The 24,132-nt window shown below is 45.6% G+C and overlaps 1 protein-coding gene across 1 annotated transcript; it reads left to right on the top strand.

The window, feature by feature from the left end:
• The first annotated feature begins 487 nt into the window (after positions 1–487).
• Positions 488–24,054, top strand: dync1i2a (dynein, cytoplasmic 1, intermediate chain 2a). The gene is made up of 16 exons (XM_083639093.1): positions 488–539; positions 2,555–2,663; positions 4,491–4,602; positions 5,255–5,342; positions 7,172–7,287; positions 13,853–13,939; positions 14,180–14,342; positions 14,451–14,550; positions 15,457–15,582; positions 18,994–19,140; positions 19,220–19,333; positions 19,886–20,019; positions 21,127–21,271; positions 21,647–21,787; positions 22,016–22,141; positions 22,838–24,054. The coding sequence occupies exons 2-16, from the start codon at positions 2,565–2,567 to the stop codon at positions 22,949–22,951; spliced, it is 1,812 nt and encodes a 603-aa protein (XP_083495219.1). The 5' UTR covers positions 488–539; positions 2,555–2,564; the 3' UTR covers positions 22,952–24,054.
• The last annotated feature ends 78 nt before the right edge of the window (positions 24,055–24,132 follow it).

The raw sequence follows: 24,132 nt of genomic DNA, 5'->3' as shown, positions 1-24,132 counted from the left end.
CTACCAGCCTATAGAAGACGCTATAGAGGGGTATAGCCGTCTATAGGCTGGTTGTGTTTGCCTGTCTGGACACACAGATCCGACTTGAACACTTGCCCAAATCAGATTTGTGGCAGTGCGGACACTCCCAAATCAGATTTGGGAAACCAATCAAGATTATCAACAAATCGGATTTGCCTGCAGTCTGAACATGGCCTAAGACAAGAGTAAACTGCACATTCATCCCTTTCAAATTATTTGAGGTCACCACCCGACCGGGGCCCACAGCAAACTATGAACTTTATACTGTCCTCTTTCAAAGTTCATTTACAACCCAGCTCAGATTTGAAGAGCGTGTTCCAGCCAGGACAGGTGTGTGCGTTTGCCCTCAGATGACACAGCGGCACGGCCACGTCAAGGCCTGCCCAGTAAAATCATTCTGTATCCTCTGAGCATCTGTAGCTACGAGCTAGCGTTTACCCGGCCACCGGCGCGGTTGGCCATTTGTTTTCACTGACAGGAAGAGCGTATTGGTGTCGGTTCGCGAACTTTAATTTCAGGTTTGTTGACTAACTAGCGTTACTATCCAATCATCTGTGTGATCGAACACTTGTAATACTTTCGATTGATCGGTAACGTTAATGCTAACTGCTAGTCTGTTATCACTGACTGAAAGCGCATAACAGCAGCTGCAGTGCAGACTTTTGGATCCCATAGTTATTGCTATACCATTAGCTTAGCTAGCTAACATTAACCAAGTGTATGCATAACTAACGTTAGCCATGTAACAAACGAAGGCTAGCACCAGCCGAGCCGCGGTTTGATTGTTGAGGCTTAACGTTTCCATCAAATAGCCTACGCTGCATTGGGTTCAATGAAAGTCCTTTTTATAACACGGATCAGTCTTGTAGTTAGCAATGTTAGCCAGTAAGCTAGCAACAGCATTACAGCCAGTTGTTTAGCTGAAACAGCTAGCTTACAAACTGCAGGGTGGGGCTCTAGCTGACGCTAGCTTAGCCAGCTTGACGATGCTGGTTAGACAGGCTGTAGTTTTAGCCTAATAAACGTTAGCTAAAATATAAGTCTATCACAACGTTAAGTTAAAGACTAACGTTAGCGTTAGTTCCGACAACAGTTAGCCCCGTATCGGTACTCGTTCTGTTAGCTACCGCTAGACAACAGTGCAAGTCAGCAAACGTTCATTTAGTATTTCATAACGTTAACGTTAGCCAGCGACGTTGTCAACTGTTCATACATGCAGTGCGGTACTGAAGCTGAAAGCATCAGCTTGGAGCTGATGCTGGGCCTTTTGCCAAATATCACTAAAGTTCCCCCTTCCTTATCTGTAAATCAATATTTTGTCCTATGTATAACATCAGTATTATTAGCTTGAGATTGTTTTACCAATCTAGTCCAATTTGAGCGGGACATCAAGATTTCTAAAATTACCAACCTCCATCTTGGTGGAGGAATACTCTGCAAATTCAAATAAATGTAACTTTATTTTTTACACTTGCTTGATGCATGTCAAATTGAAGTGTTGTCCTTAATGATTCAGAAAATCTCTTGTCATGTGCTGTCATCAAGTATTAAAGTTTTTCATCACTACGATAAATTCCTCCTCTTTGGAATTCAGAAAGGCAGTAGACTGATGAGATCAGTGTAGATTGAAAGTAGAGAGTGTGTGGGTGTGTGCTTCATGTATGTGTGCAAGTATGTTTTATTGTATACTACAAATGTATTAGGCACAACTATATAGTATGTGATAGTATAATGGAAATAATGTGAGTATAAACAAGGGGTAGGACTTGACAAGTATTTACTTCTTCCTACTCCTTTTCGGGCACGATATACAAATGTAAATTGCTTGAGAAATTGCTGTATATGCTGTGAACTCTTATTGACTATCCTTGCTTGGCATTTTCTTGCCAATATTTATCTTATTCTTTATCTTTGTTTTTTCTATTCGATTTATATTCGAAATAAATCGAAAGTCTTTAAATAGTATAGTGAGTAGTGACTTTGTGATGACCAGAGATATACAGTGAGTGAAGGCACCTGCATCGCCCGACTGATCCACAAATCATTTCCCATCCAAAATACAGAGCCTTAATTACAGTACAGTACCTATGGAGTACTGCAGGAATGAGTCCGGAAGACCTGGATGTTAGTGCTTACGTGTAAAAGTGAATGTGATTTGTGTATGGGGATTTTGGTTGAATGCCTGAAATAACGTCAGTGGCTAACAAAAGTTCATGAAACAGCAAAGTTTGCATTCAGCAAGATAATCTTCACAAATGAGGAGCACTTTTATGACTTTTGAAGCGTTTTCTAGCTTCTCAAGTCATGCATGATGTTGGGCCTTTTGCCAAATAACACTAAAGTTGCCACTTATAAACTGTAAAAGCAATATTTTTTGCCTATGTATAACACAAAATATTTGTTTGAGATTGTTTACCAATCTAATCGGCTAGTATGTTGACAGGGAGTCGGGACACCAAGACAAACAAATGTGTTTGTTTACCAGTCTACTCTGAGTGGAACATCAAGAAAAACATGTGTTGTCTGTATACAGATTTGGCATCATGTCAGACCTGAAAGCAGAGCTTGAAAGGAAGAAGCAACGCTTGGCACAAATCAGAGAGGATAAAAAACGGAAGGAGGAGGAGCGCAAAAAGAAAGAGGTACAGTATTATGTTCATTGTCCAACATTTTTATAAATATTGTATGTCAGTGTGCCCAACTTATTAACAAAACTGAACACCCACCAACAAAAACTCAACTCGCTTCTGTGGGAAGAGATGAGTGTCAGTAGAAATTCTGTTTGAATTGCATGCATTTGAATTGGATTACTCAAATTGAACCATAGAATTCAAAAAAAGAATTAAATTAATTTATTACCATTTGAATTTGTAAGGCACACTTTGAAATTATGCCAAAATATCCATTGGATTACAAATATCCTAGATATTTTTGCAATTCAAATGCAAAATGGCAATAATCTCTTCCTATACATGTCATTCACATGACCTTTTGATAGTTTAAACTTGAATGAATATTGCCCCAAGCCACATCAAGAAGTCACTGTTAAATTGCCATTCCAAACTGCTTGCATCATGAAATGTGACCAATGTCAAGCCTAAAGGAAATCTCAACAACATATTGGAAGATACACACCTCGTAGAACATAACTGACTATTTCCAAACTGATCGGATAAATTTGGCATATACATGATCCACCAAGCAGCGCTTTATTTCAATAAAAACTCAATTTGTAGAATTACCAACCTCTATGGGGTATCTTGGTGGAGGAATACGCTGCAAATCAAGTTTTTTTTGTTTTTAATTACCGTACACCTGCATGATGCATGCCAAATTGAAGTGTAGTCTTTAATGATTCAGAAAATATCTTAAGTCATGTTCTACCATGTATGCACCTTTCCAATAACCAAGGCATGACATTCTCTATAATGCTGTCATCAAGTATTAAAGTTTTTTCATCACTACGATACATTTCTGCTCTTTGGAATTCAGAAAGGCAAGAGACTATGAGATCAGTGTAGATTGAAAGCAGGGCGATCTCCAAATAGTATAGACCAGGGGTGGGCAAACATTTTTTTCCCAGAGGGCCATACTGATTTACATCAAGTAAGCGAAGGGCTACACATTGGAGATCATACCTGTCAACACTCCTGATTTTCGTGGGAGTCTCTATTTTTAAACCCTCTCTCCCGTTGTGATTGGTAATTTCTCGTTAATCTCCCGATATAATAGTGATACAAATCCAATGGCTGTAGCAGATGAGATGATTTTGGGGTTTTTGTTTTTCTTTGGACGTTGGGGGCCGGATTGAGATGGTCCAGGGGCCGCATTTTGCCCATGTGTGGTATAGACAGTGACTTTGTGATGACCAGAGATATACAGTGAGTGATGCCACCTGCATCGCCCGACTGATCAACAAATCATTTCCCATCTAAAATACAGAGCCTCAATTACAGTACCTATGGAGTACCGCAGGAATGATTCCGGAAGACCTGGATGTTAGTGCTTATGTGTAAAAGTGAATGGTATATTATTATTATTTTTTTTAATACGGTCTGTGGTTAACAAAACTTCATGAAACAGCAAAGTTTGTGTTCAGCAAGATAATCTTCACAAATGAGGACCACTTTATTACTTTTTTTCTGCCCTCCCCCCCCCTCTCTTGTTGTTGATGATCAGCTACTTCCTTGTCAGGGTTTCCTCCAAGGCTTTACATTGGTCGAGTCCAGACTTGCAGTGACAGTTATGATTGGCACTATAGTATCAATGTGCCCTCAAAGTTGGCCTCTATTTACTGTTGATGAAGCTTTTGATGGCTAGTGTTCTCCTATTTCTTAGTTTTGGAGAGGCATGTTGACAAAGGTATACTTGACTGTCTTAGATGTGAGATCATAGCAATGACATAAGTGAAATCTGTTGAAAGGTGGATTTTAATAAATAAAGACACGGACATCTTGGTATGTTGCCAGGCGGACCAGAAGAAGGAGGCTGCTTCTCACCAGGATGACACTGACCTGGAGAAAAAGAGGCGTGAAGCTGATGCCCTGCTGCAGAGTATGGGTATAACAGATGCTCCTGTTGGTAAGTTTCCTTTCAGCTGATGGTAGTTGCAAAAGTCCTAAATGCTTGGCCTCATCAAAACTGATTTACAGTCAGAAAAGCTCACGAAAGCGTTGTCACATTGCTAACAGCAGGTGGCAGAAGAGCTCCATGAAAGGTTCACTGTGAAGCCTCACGGGATGCAAACAACAAAATGTTCTGTGGAAACAATGAATAAGGATTTACATGTTTCTATGTATATTTATACCTTACCATCCTCATAGTGTGGAATCGGATGAATATTCTCTCTGCTTGTTTTTAAATATTTCCCCATTTTGTAAATGAAGACATGGTCTTGTGTCGTAAATGCTTCTTTTTCCAAATCAGTTTGAGCTTGTCATTACCCATGTCTGCCATTTTCTTACTAATTACCCTATATTACTATATTGGACAATATACCATACTCACTAATGCTGTAGCTGTCAGGGAATCCGTTTCTAATGCAGTATTTGAGAACATTCATCCAGCATGTGGTGTGAAATAAAAGTTCCTTTTTCCCTGTTTTAGATGTCCAAGATTTCTTTTTTTTAACAACGATGCTGCCATTTGCAACACTAATTAATTTGTGCTCCATTGTGAACAGCCTAGCTTCCGTGTGTCGTAACGGATGATTATTGTCTGTCTCAATATGTAGTCCCTCCTCCCATGTCTCCAACCGCCAAATCGGTCGGCACGCCAAGCGAGGCAGGGAGCCAAGACTCTGATGGCGCCGTGGGACCCAGGTACACACACACACATCTCTCCACAAATGTTTTAATCACATAACTTTTCCCTTCTTCCAGTACAGTGCATTCATGGCCTCTGCCGGGGAATGATGCTTGATTGATTGATTGATTGATTGATTGATTGATTGATTTTATTCTGGATAAAGAACAGCGACATCCATGGGATATACATGTAAAAGTGTAAACACTTATTTCCAACATGGTTCCTGGTCTTATAAAAACAGGACAAACAATAACATATGACATAAACAATAGAACAGTCAAGAATAAAAAGAACAGGAAATATGAACCAACATAAGTTCCAAAATAATTTCAGCATATTACTCTAGCTTACTCAGCAAGAATTTTTTCATAAGGTTTTTCAAACCATTCAGAGAATTCGCAGACTAAGGTCCTTAATTGTGCTAGGTCTCTACCTAAGGCAAAATGTTTGTCTGCTTAGTATCTCATTGATCTTTACATGTATCTTCTGGTAAAGTACTTATTAGTGCCCTCGGCTGTAACGAGTATGCTTATGCCAGCAACATGATGATTTCAGGGCGCTTTTGTTTAGCAACTCAGACCACTCCGCATATTTGTTGTACAGTAAATCATTTCCCACAGCTTTAAATTTAGCTGTGTTTTGTAAAGCCTTGGCTCCTTCAGAACCACAGACCAAGGCGGTGAATTTATAAAGCACGAGTACACCAGAAGCTACACAAAGTCTCGTAGCATTACAGTGAATGATGACCAGTTTGTGCCAACTGTGTGCGTGTTTATTTAATTTGTGTGCCGTTGAATTAGGAGAATGCTAAATGAACAATAAAACAGCAGGCCCCTGCGGTGCCTGGGGGACTTCTTAACCCCTAATTAGAGCCCCTTCCCTGGCCTGAAATTCAAGCTCCCCCAGTGTCCCATCAGGCCCAGGGAGCTGTTCCCCCTACGTGTTGACTCATTTCCCTCAGCAGCATGGCCATTTCCTACGCACACGGAGGTCATGTTTTCTCCCCGAGGGCGCTCCTCTCTCGCTCCCTCTCTGTCTGCACAACACTCGGAGCCTTTGGTGTGACACGGTTCAGCCTGTATCAGCCCCTCAGGCTGCGCCATTACAACCTCATGGCATCCCACTCAGCGGCTCTGTGTCCGGGCATCTCAAGCAGATACCCGCCTCCATCCCCGGGTTTTGTGCAGGCGGATCCAAGCTTTGATACAAGATGCACACAATGAAAAGATCCCATTTGATTGCCTGCTGCTACCATGCAAATGTACTGCTTTGTGATGTCGGTTCCGATCAGCACGTTGTGTGCCAAAGTTCTAACTGATTTCCTCTCCTGGTTTTTGCTTGCCCGTCTCTCTCACTAATGCTGCCTTGCTGCTGTGACACTAACCAGGACTCTGCACTGGGACTCTGACCCGTCCACTCTTCAACTTCACTCTGACTCTGAGCTGGGGTACTGGACACTCTCTTCTCTCCTTTCCTGGTCATTTTCCCTTCTCTCAATCTATGGCATGGTTACTTGTCTTTCAAAGTCAGCATTTTAATGCCGTCCAATCAAATTAACCATGAAGTAAGTCGTGCATGCGTAATCGGTCAGACCAAATCTTTAAGTCACATTGGTTGGTAGCTTAATCTAAACTAAGACCCTTCCTATCCCATGAAAAACGTAAATACTTATTTCAATCAGTAGTAGTATCTAGATTGTCTCGACTTGCAAAGGGTTTGGAGTGGTTACAATATTAGAGGAGAATGGTTACAATATTCGGACTGTCAAACTGTCCTGTTAAAAGCTCACCTGCTCTGTAGTAATCCTGGGCTGTGCAGGGTTTGAGTTGTGCTGTGCTTTTAGGCGTGGACCTCTAAAGCTGGGGATGGCCAAGATCACCCATGTGGACTTCCCTCCACGTGAAACTGTGTCGTACACCAAAGAGACCCAGACACCTGTCATGACCCAGCAGAAAGAAGGTGATACTCTTGTGATGTTGTCCTAGTTAGCCTTGCAGTAAGGCCAAAAAAGGTGTGTGTGTGTGTGTGTGTGTGTGTGTGTGTGTGTGTGTGTGTGTGTGTGTGTGTGTGTGTGTGTGTGTGTGTGTGTGTGTGTGTGTGTGTGTGTCTGTGTGTGTGTGTGTGTCTGTGTGTGTCTGTGTGTGTCTGTGTGTGTGTGTGTGTGTCTGTGTCTGTGTCTGTGTGTGTGTGTGTGTGTGTGTGTGTGGAATTGTAATTGCCACTGCATAATGTGAATGCACAGACCTCTTAGGGCTGTGTAAGGATTCTGGGGTCCAATACAATGTCAATAAGAAAATAATATGAATAATATCAGATATAGCTTCAGTGCTGACAAAGGTTTTCTTTGACTGCATGAAATATGGACCACTGCTGGGGAAAATATCCATAACATTGGACCTAAAATGACTGCCAGTCATACATAACCAGTTAGTCACCCTTTAGATGTGGATTTAATTCTTAACACACTTGATATCTGTACAGCACTGTTATTTTTTCTGAAAGTACGAGTGTGCCTTTTTAACATTTTAACCAATTAACCTCAAGTGTTGGTCCTGTAAATTACATGTTCTTGCTAGTTCAGGTGATTGAATATATTCCAATGCAAATATACCTGTAACTTTGAAAGGCAAGTGGCAGATAATATTGGGGAAACCAATATTCATTAATTTTATTTATTTGTATAGGGACAGATACACAACATAAACATTTGTCAACGTCTGATGACACGTATCCCAGCATTTGTAGCCTCGGCTCATCTGTAATGCCCATCCCTAGGTGTTATTAAAAGCACCGGTTAAAAGCAAAGTACAGTAAAGGCAGTAAAATATACAGTAAACATAGACAAGGATATCATAAAATCATAAAAATCAGTCAGTCAGTCATTCAGTCATAGAGCAACACAAACAATCATATATAAAGGATATACACATTGTATCGATCGTATTGATAACCCACAAACCCATGAACATCAATTATGGGAACATTGGTAGTTATTCTTCGACAACTCCTTTAGATTGGTTTTCAAATGCTCCCAGCTACGATCCTGACAGTACCTCTGTCAAGTGTGTGTTTGAATATTGAGTGGTCAGAACACTTGTCTCCATGATCATACAGGAAGTGGAGGAGAAGTGGAAGAGATCTGACTTACGAGCACTGAGATGAAAGTAAGGGGAAATTGCAGAGGCCGGGGAAACGTAAGAACCCAGAGGAGAGATTAAATTCAGGCAGGAGTCCCGCCTCTCTGAACCCCACATCCAGCTCTACACCTATAGGGCCCTGCTATAATGAATGCACAGGATGGGAAAGCCAATAACAGGAAAGATAAATGAGATTGAGGGGAAGATATGAAGCAGCGTGTGTATATGTCTGCTCGCTGCATCTGAAGCATGTCGACATGTATGTAATTGCTGCACTGGAGCTTTCATGTGGTCGTCCAAAGAGAATCTTTGGGCTGCTACTAACAGGCACATGTTGAGCACATGTGCCGTAAAATAGGCAATATTTGTGAGTGCGCCGCTTGCTCTTGGTTGCTTTGTGTAATGACAGATGGTGGTGATTTCAATAGGATTTCAATGACTAGAAGTGAGCACAAGGAGAGAATGTAGTGCATATACTCTCCTGTTATCTCCCCATCCACATTACAGTATATTATACTTGCGCTGTTCACGTCAGCTGCGTCAAGTCACATTTTCGAGGAGATGCACGCAGGCTGCGCCGGCAGGCTCGCCAGCCGCGGCACCCCCCTTGCCGCATTTGGTGACGGGTTTGACGCGCAAGTATGTAAAGGCTTTCAGCGTTTTCTGAGGTGGCTTGCCAAGTGAGTGCGAAGAAATCGTGTGATTTTGTGGAAGGATGAAGAGCATACCTTAACTCTGTTCTTGGAGGCACACAGACTCTATGGGGGCATTGTAAAAGTGTTAAACAACGATGGCCTCTGCCTGCTGTTGAACACTATAGGCCTCCTTGGCCTCTCTGCCACTATGTAATCATGTCATCAGCTCCCTCGCTTCCCCGTCTCCTTCAGCGAACAAGCACATAAGAAAACACACGCAATCACATTGTGCATTTTCACACCATCCCGTCTGCGTGCGCCCCTCTGTGCATATGTGATGTGCGGGGTGGCATCGGGCCCGTTCTCTGATTGAGCGATTCATCATGTTGTCAAGAGGAGGCGACGGCGCCGCACTCTCAAGGTCAGCGGGCGGTGGCATGAGAGGGAGCGGCTGCCATGGGCCTTTTTCGCCAGCAGCCATTTTGTGTCTTAAAGGCAGGAAGTAACACATGTGCAAGCAAAACATAATGAGGGTTTCCAACTTTCAATCCATTTGGGTGTTCCAGTGCCGGGGCCCTCGTTCGTTAATGTTTTGCTTGCACCTGTGTTACTTCCTGCGCTTTAGACACAAAATGGTTGAGGTGAAAAAAGCGGATGCCCCGGCCGCCCAGAAAAGGTCACTTCCGGTATTGTTGTGTCAGTAGGACGAATGGTGGACGGTGGGGGAAAACCCCCCATATACAGTATCTCAATGGGCTGACTCACCAAAGGACGGTGCTGTCGCTCAACACTACAGGATTGGGGATTCTGTTCAGATGTGCGTTTACTGCGGGGGTTGAATCCCCGATCCTGTCTGCCTGGGCTGGGCTAGCAGCTAAATGGCGGATAAATGTCTTTGACCTGGATTCCTCAAGAACACAGCTAATTTGCAATATATATTGATTTTCAGCAGAAGAAAGTGGAAAAAGTGTTGCGTATCTCTTTAACTATGCTGAATGGGGAGAACGGGAGGATTTTGAGTGGTCTTGTGGGGGGCATTGAGTGGTCTGTCTTGGGGGGGGGGGGGGGGGCATTGAGTGGTCTGTCTTGGGGGGGGGGGGGGGCATTGAGTGGTCTGTCTTGGGGGGGGGGGGGGCATTGAGTGGTCTGTCTTGGGGGGGGGGGGGGGCATTGAGTGGTCTGTCTTGGGGGGGGGGCATTGAGTGGTCTGTCTTGGGGGGGCGGCATTGAGTGGTCTGTCTTGGGGGGGGCATTGAGTGGTCTGTCTTGGGGGGGGGCATTGAGTGGTCTGTCTTGGGGGGGGGCATTGAGTGGTCTGTCTTGGGGGGCATTGAGTGGTCTGTCTTGGGGGGCATTGAGTGGTCTGTCTTGGGGGGGGGGCATTGAGTGGTCTGTCTTGGGGGGGGGCATTGAGTGGTCTGTCTTGGGGGGCATTGAGTGGTCTGTCTTGGGGGGGCATTGAGTGGTCTGTCTTGGGGGGCATTGAGTGGTCTGTCTTGGGGGGGCATTGAGTGGTCTGTCTTGGGGGGGCATTGAGTGGTCTGTCTTGGGGGGGCATTGAGTGGTCTGTCTTGGGGGGGGCATTGAGTGGTCTGTCTTGGGGGGGCATTGAGTGGTCTGTCTTGGGGGGGGCATTGAGTGGTCTGTCTTGGGGGGGGGGCATTGAGTGGTCTGTCTTGGGGGGGGGCATTGAGTGGTCTGTCTTGGGGGGCATTGAGTGGTCTGTCTTGGGGGGCATTGAGTGGTCTGTCTTGGGGGGCATTGAGTGGTCTGTCTTGGGGGGCATTGAGTGGTTTGTCTTGGGGGGCATTGAGTGGTTTGTCTTGGGGGGCATTGAGTGGTTTGTCTTGGGGGGCATTGAGTGGTTTGTCTTGGGGGGGCATTGCGTGGTTTGTCTTGGGGGGCATTGAGTGGTTTGTCTTGGGGGGCATTGAGTGGTTTGTCTTGGGGGGGCATTGAGTGGTTTGTCTTGGGGGGCATTGAGTGGTTTGTCTTGGGGGGCATTGAGAGGTCTGTCTTGGGGGGGCATTGAGTGGTCTGTCTTGGGGGGCATTGAGTGGTCTGTCTTGGGGGGGCATTGAGTGGTCTGTCTTGGGGGGGCATTGAGTGGTCTGTCTTGGGGGGCATTGCGTGGTCTGTCTTTGGGGGCATTGAGTGGTCTGTCTTGGGGGGCATTGAGTGGTCTGTCTCGTACAGTGCTTAGCGAGGATTGTCCGAAATATGAGAATATCTCTATATTCAGTTGAGTAAATTTGAAGTTGAATTAAATTTGATTGTTTTAATCACTCTGAATTCAGAGGCAGGTCAAAACTTGTAATGACAAAAGGACCTTAATGGCCTCCTTGTTTGAAGTGCCACTCATAACTGTGAGCACATTTTAATGCCCTCTATGATTAGTGCTGTTAAATATCTACTGTCTGCCCTTCTGTCATACTACAGCTCAACATGTATACATTTAGAATAGAAAAGACTGCTATCATCTCCCCGTTTTCTTCCCAGGTTATGGTTGTGAGGTTTCAGTAATGTACCCCTCTGATCTGTTGCTGTTTGTTCTCACTTTCATCTCACAGGTGTATGACTTTGTGTTGCAGTCTACAAACGGCTTTCCTCCTTTTTTTACGGAGTCCTGCTTATTCTCAGGTTACCCCCCTTTAGGGACCAGTGTGGAATAGTAGAAAACTAAAGACTGCCATTTCACAGAGGACTAAGTATTGACCAGCCGGCTTGTCGGATTGACAGGAGTCTGACTGCTGAGGTCTTTTTGATCACCTAATCTCCCATTTAAATTTGCTGCACTTGACATGAATATCTTGGATGAAGGCCTAACCAGCCACACATTTTGACATTGTTCCACTTGGGAAAGGTTAATTGCAAAGTATTTTACAATATTGTGCTAGAAGCATTATATTTCACACGTGTTCTTGTGTACAGTATGTGTTGATAGTTTTTTCCCCCTCTGTGCTTCTTTATTGGCTTCTATAAGGCTGCCGTTTGTGTAAAGAATTTGTGGAAGTCAGACCTTTGTTGTCCTGGACTGAATGTATAAAAATAGGAAGACACCTGCATCTAGAGGGTCATTTAGTTTTAAACTACTGGCCGCATGTCCTTAATACATTGTCCATTAACAAAGACCTGTGATTGCAATCACCTCCCCCTTTTCTCCTGTCCAGCACCCCCCAAAAAAGAAGCTTTTATTAAGTGGTACGAAAGCCATAATTGGGCATGCTTTGAGAGGGGGTGTCAGTGTGTGGTACATCGTCGATCCGCGTGAGTTCTGTTAAACGCCGCCCTCCCTCCACTACGCCTCCCAGCCCCCTCCACATCCCCAGCGGGGTCACCATGATCACTAGCTTTTCTCCAAATGGCCATTTTGGCTGGCAGGTGCATAATACCCTTTATTTTCAGATTGCCTATCCGCTCCTAGTGCCTGGCAGGTTGATTGCTCTGGCTTACTCGCCAGGGAAAGGGCTGACGAGCATGCCCAGGACTCGCTGAAAGACAGTGATTACTCTTTTCCTTTAGGCCTGATTGAGGCCCTTGAAAGGACAGAGTTGAACCTTCTCCTCTCCTGTTTGCTTTATGGACAAAGTGACAGATGACATTCTCATTTGGATTATCTCAGTAGGAAGGAAATTGTGGCATGCAGTGCTGTTACCATAGATTAAATAATGTTCATACCTAGATAAAGGCAAATATTTCTTCTATACTCATAAATCTGTTTTGTCTTGGTATTGGTATTATATTTATTCATTGAAAGCATCAGCTGTATATGGTCTCCAAGAGATACTGAAAAGCATATTCATCTTCTTTGAGTTGGAGCCGGTGTGCAGTTCGCCAGCTGGTCCGGCCTACAAGCTGTATTTGGTTGTACATTCTCTGAGGTTGAATAGCAGTCGTGGGACCCCCTGCGGGGATGGTAATTGCACAGGCTTGCCGTTCGTGGGGAGAAGCTTGTCTGGGGGCGGCCAGGCGGAAAACCTCTGTGCCATCCTCATACCACCTGTGAGGAGCACAAGATCATCCCAGCATCGCCATCTGCTTTTGCACCGTGTCGTCAGCTGGGACGGGCCCGGGGGCCAGCTGCCCCCCCACACCCTCTGCTCTGCTGCCCCTTGGCCTAGAAGGGGGGCAACTTGTTAGGGGATCGTGGTGCATGATGGAGGAGACGGCTACACTGACACCTGTTGAATTGCTAGAGTTGAATGGCTGGAGTCTCGTTAACAGACATGTGGAAGAGGGGGGGTCCCTATGACAACAAGACACCCGCTGCGTTGTCTCCCTTTTTACACAAATGACAAACTTCCCCGCTGCAGAGGAGCAGGTTGTTTCTGAAAGGCCACATTGTGCTCACAAAGCAAACCAATGCAAGGCAGAGATACAAAATCAATCTATTGCCGTACCCGTAATCGCCGGGTGGAGCTTTTTTGAAAGAAGAAAATAATGGCAGAAGTTGTAGCGTCCAAAAAGTCATTTACCTTATATAAAGGCTCACTTCCATTATCATATTATTCTATGTGGCGGTTGTTACTTAGAATTTGATTTTATTTACTATTTTGCAATTTGCATACATAAGCAACTTTGAGTACTTAGAAAAGCGCTATATAAATTGAATGTATTATTATTAGTATTCGTATTAGTATCATACAAAATCTGAGCAATATTTCCCTGTGTTGGAACAGGGGGATTGTCTATTGTCTGTTTAACTCAGTTTATCGTCCAGTCACTAACAAGAGTTCACTTTTGAATCAACAGAGGAAGAAGAAGAGGAAGAAATTGCTCCACCCCAACCAGTGCTCGAGATCCAGATTGAGAAACCAGTCCAAAATGAGGAGGAGGAAGGTACTCTGTCTGGGGAAACCAGTTTATGATGTGTGTCTGAGTTATTCTGATGAACTCTATGAATATTACACGGTTTCAAGTCTTGTAAGAGCTTTACAATTTCATACATATTCACAGGTGTCTTAGAATACCAAGAGGCTTTTATTCCTGTAAAGCAGTGCATGCTATTTTCAGTCTTACGTGTGTGTGTGTGTGTGTGTGTGTGTGTGTGTGTGTGTGTGTGTGTGTGTGTGTGTGTAGCCCCCCCACATGAGCTGACAGAGGAAGAAAAACTCCAGATCCTGCACTCCGAGGAGTTTATGACTTTCTTTGACCATAGCACTCGCATTATTGAAAGGGCTCTATCAGAACATGTGGACGTCTTCTTTGACTACAGTGGCCGTGACCTGGAGGAGAAAGAGGGGTAATATGACAAATAATGTTGTCTTTGTGTTGTTGTTGTTGTTGTTTTGACTTGTAATTGGTCTGTGAAGAAGTGTCTGTATTGATTGGGTGTTTCCCGCCTTCCCAGTGAAATCCAGGCAGGAGCGAAGCTGTCTCTCAATAGGCACTTCATGGATGAGCGCTGGTCTAAGCATCGTATCGTCACCTGTCTGGACTGGTCTCCTCAGGTACAGTACATTTGTTAGAATTCCTTCACAATTGGACCATCAGCGTAACTGTTTTCCTCAGAGCACCACTCAGAAATTATTAGCAATTATCGAAAGGTCAGTACACAAAAAAAAGGCTTGTTGCGCGCCTATTGTGTTTTCGGTGGAAAAACCGTAAAAAAAAAAAAAGTAATATTATGCACACAAGTGGTGCTAATTAATTTGCTTGCTTTCCTTTTCAGAGCCCTAATTATTTATGATTACATAGCTTGAATTTGACAGGATTTACTTTTAGCCGCAAGTCCCCCAGGAACTGGAACTTATGTCACACACAAATTGTCACTTAGTTGTAGGCCGTAATGATTTGTTTCCTCTTGTGTCCAAGTCCATTTAATGCACGATTCTGCAATGACTTTTGACAGTGATTGAACACCAACTCTTTGTTCCCAACGCTTGCTTGCTCAGAGCGATATCCATACCCTGGTGATTTGAAACTGTGTGTATTCACAAACTGTAAGTGTCAGTAACTCTTAGTTTGAATATGGGAAGCAGCAGAAGCTAATGGTTTCTTTACATCTGGATAGTGTTTTGGGGGCTTCTCTAGCCATTCTCTGCCGGTGTCTTTATGTACAGTATGCACTGAGGGCTTCGCTTTAAAAGGTCCTTAATGATCTGCTCTGGTTAAGTCTACTCCTGTGCTCCTCTAAGCACCTTTAGAACCGTAGTTCTATGTTAAAATTATGAGAGGAAATAAACATGTAATCCACACAAAGTTCTTGGGGGGGGGGGGGGGGGGGGGGGGCTCTAACCGGCCATAAATCTTGAGGAAAGGTTGGTTACTCAGGCTGTGCTTCACATGGAGCCAAGCCTGGGGGGGAATGTCTGCCTCCTCTTGACATTCATTTAGCCTGTTTTTTCTGTCACCAGTATCCTGAACTTCTGGTTGCCTCATACAATAACAACGAGGAGGCTCCTCACGAGCCAGACGGGGTGGCCTTAGTGTGGAACATGAAGTACAAGAAGACCACGCCAGAGTACGTCTTCCACTGTCAGGTACCCAAAACAAAGCAGAGCCTCTCGACTCCTCAAACCCACCCTGCGTATCTCTCTCACCCCTCCCCTCGTCCTCATAGCTGGCTCCCTCCATGACACGCGTGGAACACTGCCAACCATCCCCTCCCCACCAGCCCACGCTGTCTCCCCCTCTCCCTCCCCACCCGCCCACGCTGTCTCCCCCTCTCCCTCCCCACCCGCCCACCCTGTCTCCCTCCTCACCCGCCCACCCTGTCTCCCCCTCTCCCTCCCCACCCGCCCACGCTGTCTCCCCCTCTCCCTCCCCACCCGCCCACCCTGTCTCCCCCTCTCCCTCCCCACCCGCCCACCCTGTCTCCCCCTCTCCCTCCTCACCTGCCCACCCTGTCTCCCCCTCTCCCTCCCCACCCGCCCACCCTGTCTCCCCCTCTCCCTCCTCACCTGCCCACCCTGTCTCCCCCTCTCCCTCCTCACCCGCCCATGCTGTCTCCCCCTCTCTCTGCTCACCTGCCCACCCTGTCTCCCCCTCTCCCTCCTCACCCACCCACGCTGTCTCCCCCTCTCCCTCCTCACCCGCCCACGCTGTCTCCCCCTCTCCCTCCTCACCCGCCCACGCTGTCTCCCCCTCTCCCTCCTCACCTGCCCACCCTGTCTCCCTCCTCACCCGCCCACGCTGTCTCCTCCTCTCCCTCCTCACCCGCCCACCCTGTCTCCCTCCTCACCCGCCCACCCTGTCTCCCCCTCTCCCTCCTCACCTGCCCACGCTGTCTCCCCCTCTCCCTCCTCACCTGCCCACCCTGTCTCCCCCTCTCTCTCCTCACCCGCCCACGCTGTCTCCCCCTCTCCCTCCTCACCTGCCCACCCTGTCTCCCCCTCTCCCTCCCCACCCGCCCACCCTGTCTCCCCCTCTCCCTCCTCACCCGCCCACCCTGTCTCCCTCCCCACCCACCCACCCACCCTGTCTCCCTCCTCACCTGCCCACCCTGTCTCCCCCTCTCGCTCCCCACCCGCCCACCCTGTCTCCCTCCTCACCTGCCCACCCTGTCTCCCCCTCTCCCTCCTCACCCGCCCACCCTGTCTCCCCCTCTCCCTCCCTACCCGCCCACCCTGTCTCCCTCCTCACCTGCCCACCCTGTCTCCCCCTCTCCCTCCCTACCCGCCCACCCTGTCTCCCCCTCTCCCTCCCTACCCGCCCACCCTGTCTCCCTCCTCACCCGCCCACCCTGTCTCCCTCCTCACCAGCCCACCCTGTCTCCCTCCTCACCCGCCCACCCTGTCTCCCCCTCTCCCTCCTCTGCTCGCACACCCCTCAGCCGTCTCCCTTCATCCACGTTGTGAGTTCACCCGGCTGGCATCCACCTCCACCACATCTATCCAGCAACACATGTTAGCGAGGCGCCGGAGAAGACCTGTGGTGCAGGAGCTGCCTGGAATCCAAGCGCTGCACTAGGATTAAGTGTGCGGGGCCGGAGTAGTTATCGTGTGCATCTAAACAAGGGCCCTGTGTTCAGACGAGCGAGCAGGGAGAGCAACGCAGCTCCTCTGCTGGCCAGCCTTATTATACTGCCTGCCCTGAGGGTCCCAGACCAAGACAAGTTGAGTAGAAGCACATGTGGCTGCCTTCAGAGCGGATGTAGGCGCAGATGTAGACGCAGGCACATTGCTCAGATGAATCAAACTGAACAGAAGTGTGAATTCTTTCCTCCATGCCTCCAAGTGGGCTTGAAATTAGCTTTTCCTCACCCAGCCATGTGTCATAACTTCTGGTGGGGGGGAGGGGGGATTCCACATAGAAAGATGGCAGAGAGCACATTTGTATTCAAGGTTGAGATGGGCAAGGCATGCATGAAGGGCATACAGGCCACCTACAAACCAAGCCTCAAGTCATCATAAAGTTGCATGTATAATGTTGGCATGATCCTTAAATGATATATCCTGTTGAACAGCCTCCAAGGTTGTTCTGCTTGCGCTGCCAGTGTTGAGGGATGACTCATGGAAAACACAAGATTGTTAAAAGTAAATGAGAACAAGCAGCATGGTCTGCTGCAGCCTGGCATATTGCTGCATTATCATGAATACCCAGGTCTCCATATTATGTACTCTGCAGTATTTTTCCGATATGGTGCTAAAACGATACTTTGAAAACTGTGCCGGTGCCTAAGCAGTGACTGAACAGATACTCTTTTTTTTAAGCATATTTCTTCACAATAATGTTACTGAAGGTGTGCGCTGCGCCACTTTCGGAGCACCGGAGAGCGGATATTTCACTCAGCAGCTCGGGCATGGTACCGAAATGAAAAAGAAACGCACACAAAAAACATACAGGTGCTGGACAAAAAGGTATTTTGCGCCTATGGGACCGAAATGAGGCAGCTAAATCTGAGTTGCAATTCGGTAGTTGCAATAAGTACCGGTCGTAAAGGTACCTGTACCATAGTGGTACTGGGTTTCGGGTACCCAACCCTATGCAATACTGATGCGCGGGTCAGGGTTTTTTAAGACCCGCGCCAACCCAATTGTTTGGTCATGTCGCAGTAAAGTTGAAAGATCACAGTACATTAACACAAAAATCTGTGTTGGAATTCGTTATGGACAATTACAATGAATAATCGTTCCAAAATGTTTGCTTTGAGGGCACATACGCTACCTCATGAAGTATACTCCACCACACATCTTTTTGCAGGTGCAGAACTCCACCACGTCAGACTTGCAGCCTTGTCTGTGTGTGTGTGTGTGTGTGTGTGTGTGTGTGTGTGTGTGTGTGTGTGTGAGAGAGAGAGAGAAAGAGAGTTCACGTCTGCTAAGTTGTAGTCTCGCTTGCCAGACTATCTCCACACTTCATTTTGCGCTGTACCAGCGCAGGAGGTCTGGCTCATTCTGGTGTAGCGGGGGAGAAATGCTCCGTTATCTTTACAACCATTCACCGAAAGTACCAAGCAGGCCTGCTTTGTTGCACAATCCAAATCTTCGTCAAAACTTGCATTTTCAGCATGTAGCTTTCTAGCTAGCGTTGTTGTTTCACAGCGGCGGAGGCATTTGAGAGCAAACCCCCAGGGAGCAGAAAGAGATGTCCCTTCGCTCAGACTGAAATGGTTGGAGCCAATGGCAGAGCTTATACACACGCGGCCTGCTTCCGTTGTATCAGACTAGTCTGCTTGTTTTGATGCTGTAAGTTATTTAATAATGCTGCTTTGTCACTTTCGGGAACCGCCCCGCCCCGCACCCGCAATATTTTCCTAATTTCTTGACCCAGCGGGCCAACCCACGGTACCCAGCGGGTTCTGGGTAGCCCACGCATCACTACTGTGCAACATAGTGGTACATCACCAGAGACATGTCTCCAAACTTTCTCACTGACTGTGTACTTTTACATCACTGGAGACACTCAACTAACATGCCTGTCCCCCACCCACTTTCCCCTCTTTCTGACAGTCTGCCGTTATGTCCGCTGCGTTTGCCAAGTTCCACCCCAACGTGGTGGTGGGGGGCACGTATTCTGGACAGATAGTACTGTGGGACAACAGGAGCAACAAGAGGACGCCGGTGCAGAGGACTCCCCTGTCGGCAGCAGCACATACGGTACAATAAAGAACTGATACACACTCGTGCTTTCTGCTCATACAGCACAGGAGTAATGGTTCCCACTCTCTGTTTGCAGCATCCAGTATATTGTGTGAATGTGGTTGGCACACAGAATGCCCACAACTTGATTAGCATCTCCACTGATGGCAAGATGTGCTCCTGGAGCCTGGACATGTTGTCCCAGCCACAGGTAACAACATGGGTCTTTGGCTTGTTGTTGTTGTTGTTGTTGTTGTTTTTCTATGGTTGTCCAGGAAATATTTCTGAATCACTACATAAACAACTCAGGAAAAATATCATATGCCAACACATAAACGTAATGATAAAATCCCATGTTAATAATATATAGCATTTTTAAAGTCATTTTCAAATTGTACCTATTTTTTGTCTCTTCAGTATTCACATTCCACACACTTCCCGTCTCTCCCATTCATGCTGAATCTCAAACATTTGGACCCGTTCCTTTTAGCATTCCCGTTTGGTATTTCCCCAGGCCATTTTTTTGTACAACTCATTTTTCAATTTCAGGGAAATTAACTTTGCTTAGCTGTGTCATTTCATCTCTGCTGCCAAGACCTCAATGTCAAAAGTTAATATTTTATAAAGTGCTAGTTGAATTTAGATGATGTATTAACAAAGTGTCAAGTGATTTGTATAGGTTGTGGTTGGCATGGTGTGTGTATAAAGGCTGTGCAGGGAGCTTGTTATGAATGTTGTTCCATGCGGCCCCGCCCCTCTACAGGACAGCATGGAGCTGGTGTACAAGCAGTCCAAAGTCGTAGCCGTCACCTCCATGTCTTTCCCCCTCGGAGACGTCAACAACTTTGTGGTGGGCAGCGAGGACGGCTCCGTCTACATGTCGTCCCGTCATGGAAGGTGCGTTCACAAGCGGCCTCGCTCTCCAGTGTCCCCCCGCTGGACGCCGCCAGGAAACTGAGGCGGCTTGTTAGGCCCACCTAGAACCCGCGTGTCAAATAAATATAGCCCACTCACTTCCCAACGCTACGCAAATCCAACACTTGATCTCCTGCTGTTTGAGGTTTCACTCCTGCCCGGTCATCCTGTTTTTCTTTTCCGCTTGTCAGTTGTGTTTGTAAAGGTCGTTCAACATAAACAGGGCACACATGCAGGGGAAACAAATCATTTTTTCCCGTCTTTTTTTTTCTTTTGAGGATTTTTCTCTGGGTGAGAGAGTTTGTTTACAGTCGGTCGTCCCAGGGAGAATTAAAACTGCAGTTTGTCCCACAATGCTCTCATTTGACAGCGCGGGGCTCCACTGGGACATATGGGGAATGGTCCAGTGGTAAACAGGGCAAACATGGCTTGAGTCAGTGCTGCCGGCGAGTGGCAGGTTTGCCTGAGACTAAGCATTAACGTTGTGCAGTGTGCCCGGAGACCGCTGAGAGGGGATAGTTGCTAGGCTCTGCATAGCAGAATCACCTCTGTAATTGGGGGAATCATTTTCCACCTCATTTACAATGGTATGATACTCTCATCGCAGTTAATAACGCATAAGCATCACTCACGCTGAGTATTTACCGATCTACGTTAATTATCAGAGCCTTAGTCTGGTAACAGCTCTGCAACATGTGGTTAAGAGGCTGTAGACACTCTTTTACCACCCTGCTGATAATCACATGATAGAAGTCAGGGACTAATGTGAATACAGTGCCTGTTGCTTTATTTCATATTGAATGTGATGCCCTACAAATTTATACATATATTATATATATATATATATATATATATATATATATATATATATATATATATATACCGGTATATATGTGTGTGTGTGTATATACACATATACAAACACATGTTTACTTTGTGCAATGCGCAGTGATGTATATTCAAATATTAATAGGGTGATGGTCATCCCTTGAACACTTGGTGCTGCACACAATGAAAATGACCATGTGAGGGGTTATCTGTATGTCGCATGTGTGGTCAATCCCCACTTCCCCTCTGTGTGCTCCACAGCAAAGCGGGCATCAGTGAGATGTTCGAGGGCCACCATGGGCCCATCACAGGAGTTCACTGCCACACGGCTGCAGGGCCGCTGGACTTCTCCCACCTCTTTGTTACCTCCTCTTTTGACTGGACTGTCAAGCTTTGGAGCACCAAGGTATGAGCGAGTTCTGGGATAAAGATTTAAGAAATGATCAAGAAAACCTTGATAATATATTGTGTGTCTAATAGTGTTACTATTTATTTAGTGTCTAACGTATACTTTAAAGGTACCATATTACAGTATTACATTTTCACAAATCTGCTGAGCGGACAGATTTTCTTTTCAGTTTAGTGAGGGGAGCCGATGAAGACCACACTTGTTTTGTGACTAAAGCTAGTCTGAAACTGCCTGTTAAAAAGGCTTTACTTTTTTTACTTTAAATTTCACCACTCAAACTTTTTTCTCTTTATCTCTGTACATAATATGAATGTCCAATTTAAGTCCATAGATTTTAAAGTAATGCTTTTCTTAATCTTTCCCCTGCTGCAGAATAACAAACCGCTGTACTCATTTGAAGATAACTCAGATTACGTGTACGACGTCATGTGGTCGCCCACTCACCCTGCTCTGTTTGCTTGTGTGGGTGGAGTTGGCCATCTCGACCTGTGGAACCTCAACAATGACACCGAGGTACGACTTCCCCACTGACAGTCACCATAGAAATGTTTCTTTGTTTTCTGCTATCTCTTAGGACATGCAAAAGTTCTCTGAACTCCATAACAGAGCCAGATGCAAATCTCAGTCACGCATTACTATACATGTATGTTTATTTTTACAATTTGAAATTGCATGGGTGGATGTGGCTAGTCAGAGCATTTCCCCCCCACTGCTCAAGTGTTTTGTATTGGTGTGTTTTAGGTCCCAACCGCCAGTGTCACAGTAGAGGGCAATCCAGCCCTCAACAGGGTCAGATGGGCTCATTCTGGCAGAGAGATCGCTGTGGGAGACTCTGATGGACAAGTTCTTGTGTATGAGGTTGGAGAGGTGAGCAGAGCATGACTAAGCTTTTTACTGTTTATTTTCTGATTGGACTGATTTTCATTCTTGTTTTACACACACACACACACACACACACACACACACACACATCATCTATGAACAGCCATACATGCCCACGCGTGTACATGTATGACTGTCAGTTCCATTTCCATTGTATTTATTGATGATACAGTACAACTGCTGACAACAGCAGCAGAATAAATTCTGAAGTGTTTCGGACAATATTATCTGCTCATATTCAGTCAAATGCTTCAGAACCCATTGGACAATTGCATGATTATGTTAGTTTGTCCAGTTACTTTTGGTCCCTTAAAAAGGGGGGCACATGTAGAAACTGTTGTAATTCCTACACTGTTCACCTGAATACCCTCAAATTAAAGCTGAAAGTCTGCACTTAAAGCACATCTTGATTGTTTCATTTCAAATCCATTGCGGTGGTGTACAGAGCCAGAATGATGAAAATTGTGTTGTCGATGTACAAATATTTATGGACCTGACTGTATGTAATTCAGTCATTGGCTATTAAGCTTCAGATAGAGAGCAGGTCTGTCCCTGATCTCTAGAGGTCTCAGTGACACTTGTGAGATTGCCTGTGATCTCATGCCCCTGCAGAGGGCTGTTTGGAATTCGAGTCATAACTCTGCCCCCCCCCCCCCCCCCCCCCCCACTCCCTCCCCACAGCAAATTGCGGTTCCACGGAGCGACGAGTGGACCCGTTTTGTTCGCACGCTGGCAGAGATCAACGAGAACAGGGCTGACGCAGAGGAACTGGCGGCTCAGCGCATGTCTGCCTGATGTCGTCGCCATGGACGTGACATTTTGGGGACCAGGGGCACGCTTGTTAGTGTCAGCCCTATTCTGATTGAAGGAAAAGATGTGACGGAACAATGTTCAGATTTTTCCTTTTTCTTTTGCCGACACTTATTTTGCGACACCGATCTTATTTGGACAACCTTTTCCTTCTCAGTTGGCTGGGCCATCGCCAGTCTTCCTTAGGATAAGACGAGCAACAGGGCTATCAACCTCAAACACTAAGACATAAAGCCATACTCAGAAGAAACAAACGTTCTTTGTTGTTCTTTGTTCTACCAGATGCCTTAAAGGTCCGTTTCAAACTTGATTGAGAGATCCTACATCTGTCCAAGTCTCTAGTATAGGCTAGTAACATGATGCTTAGTCTCTAGTATAGGCTAGTAACATGCTGCTTAGTTGTAAGTTCAGTGTACAAGCCACTTAACTGCTCCACTCCAAATATACATTTGCTGTCCGTACACATAGTTCCATTTCCACCAAAGTTAAAGTAAAGCAATCTTTCTTATTACACCCAGGAGTGTAAACATCTCATCACTGTAGGTCATGTTGTTTTCCCTATGTTCCATTAGCCTACTGTACGTAGATGACCTAATTATTGACTCGTTTGTAAGATATTGAAATGTAACTTTTCCTGTCTTTGTACTTATATATAATGCTCTTTCAAGTTTTCCACATAATCAATGCAGCTGATTAGCTTTGAGATAGAGGGAGTACTCTCAATATCTACGGGAATGATAATTATGCTGTACCTGCCCAGTGATTTAGGTATCTGTTATGTATTTGACAGAATCTGAATGGAAGTCATTTGTGCCCTTAAAAAATCTCCAAAACCTTGTGTCAAATTTGAGAATGTACTTTTCACAGCAGAAACACTTTGAATGATTTATTTCAACAAAAATACAATAAATAATTTAAATTATTTCCCAAAACCCTGGTCATGATTTCAAAATAAACACTTTGAAAGCATCTGTACATCCTCACAAGTCTCTGAAATGTGACACATTTGCCACATATGCACACCAAAGCTTAGTTTGCACACCATTGAAACGCAGTAACGATCCTCCATAATGTCCCTCTACAGAGAAGTACAATATGTACAATAAAACTGCAAGCTATAGTATGCAAAGAAAATGCTAAAAGCCATACTCAGTCATGCAGCATTC

Source organism: Poromitra crassiceps, assembly GCF_964638095.1.
Source record: "Poromitra crassiceps genome assembly, chromosome: 6".
Lineage (NCBI taxonomy): Eukaryota > Metazoa > Chordata > Actinopteri > Beryciformes > Melamphaidae > Poromitra > Poromitra crassiceps.
This window is presented reverse-complemented; position numbering and strand designations above follow the sequence as displayed.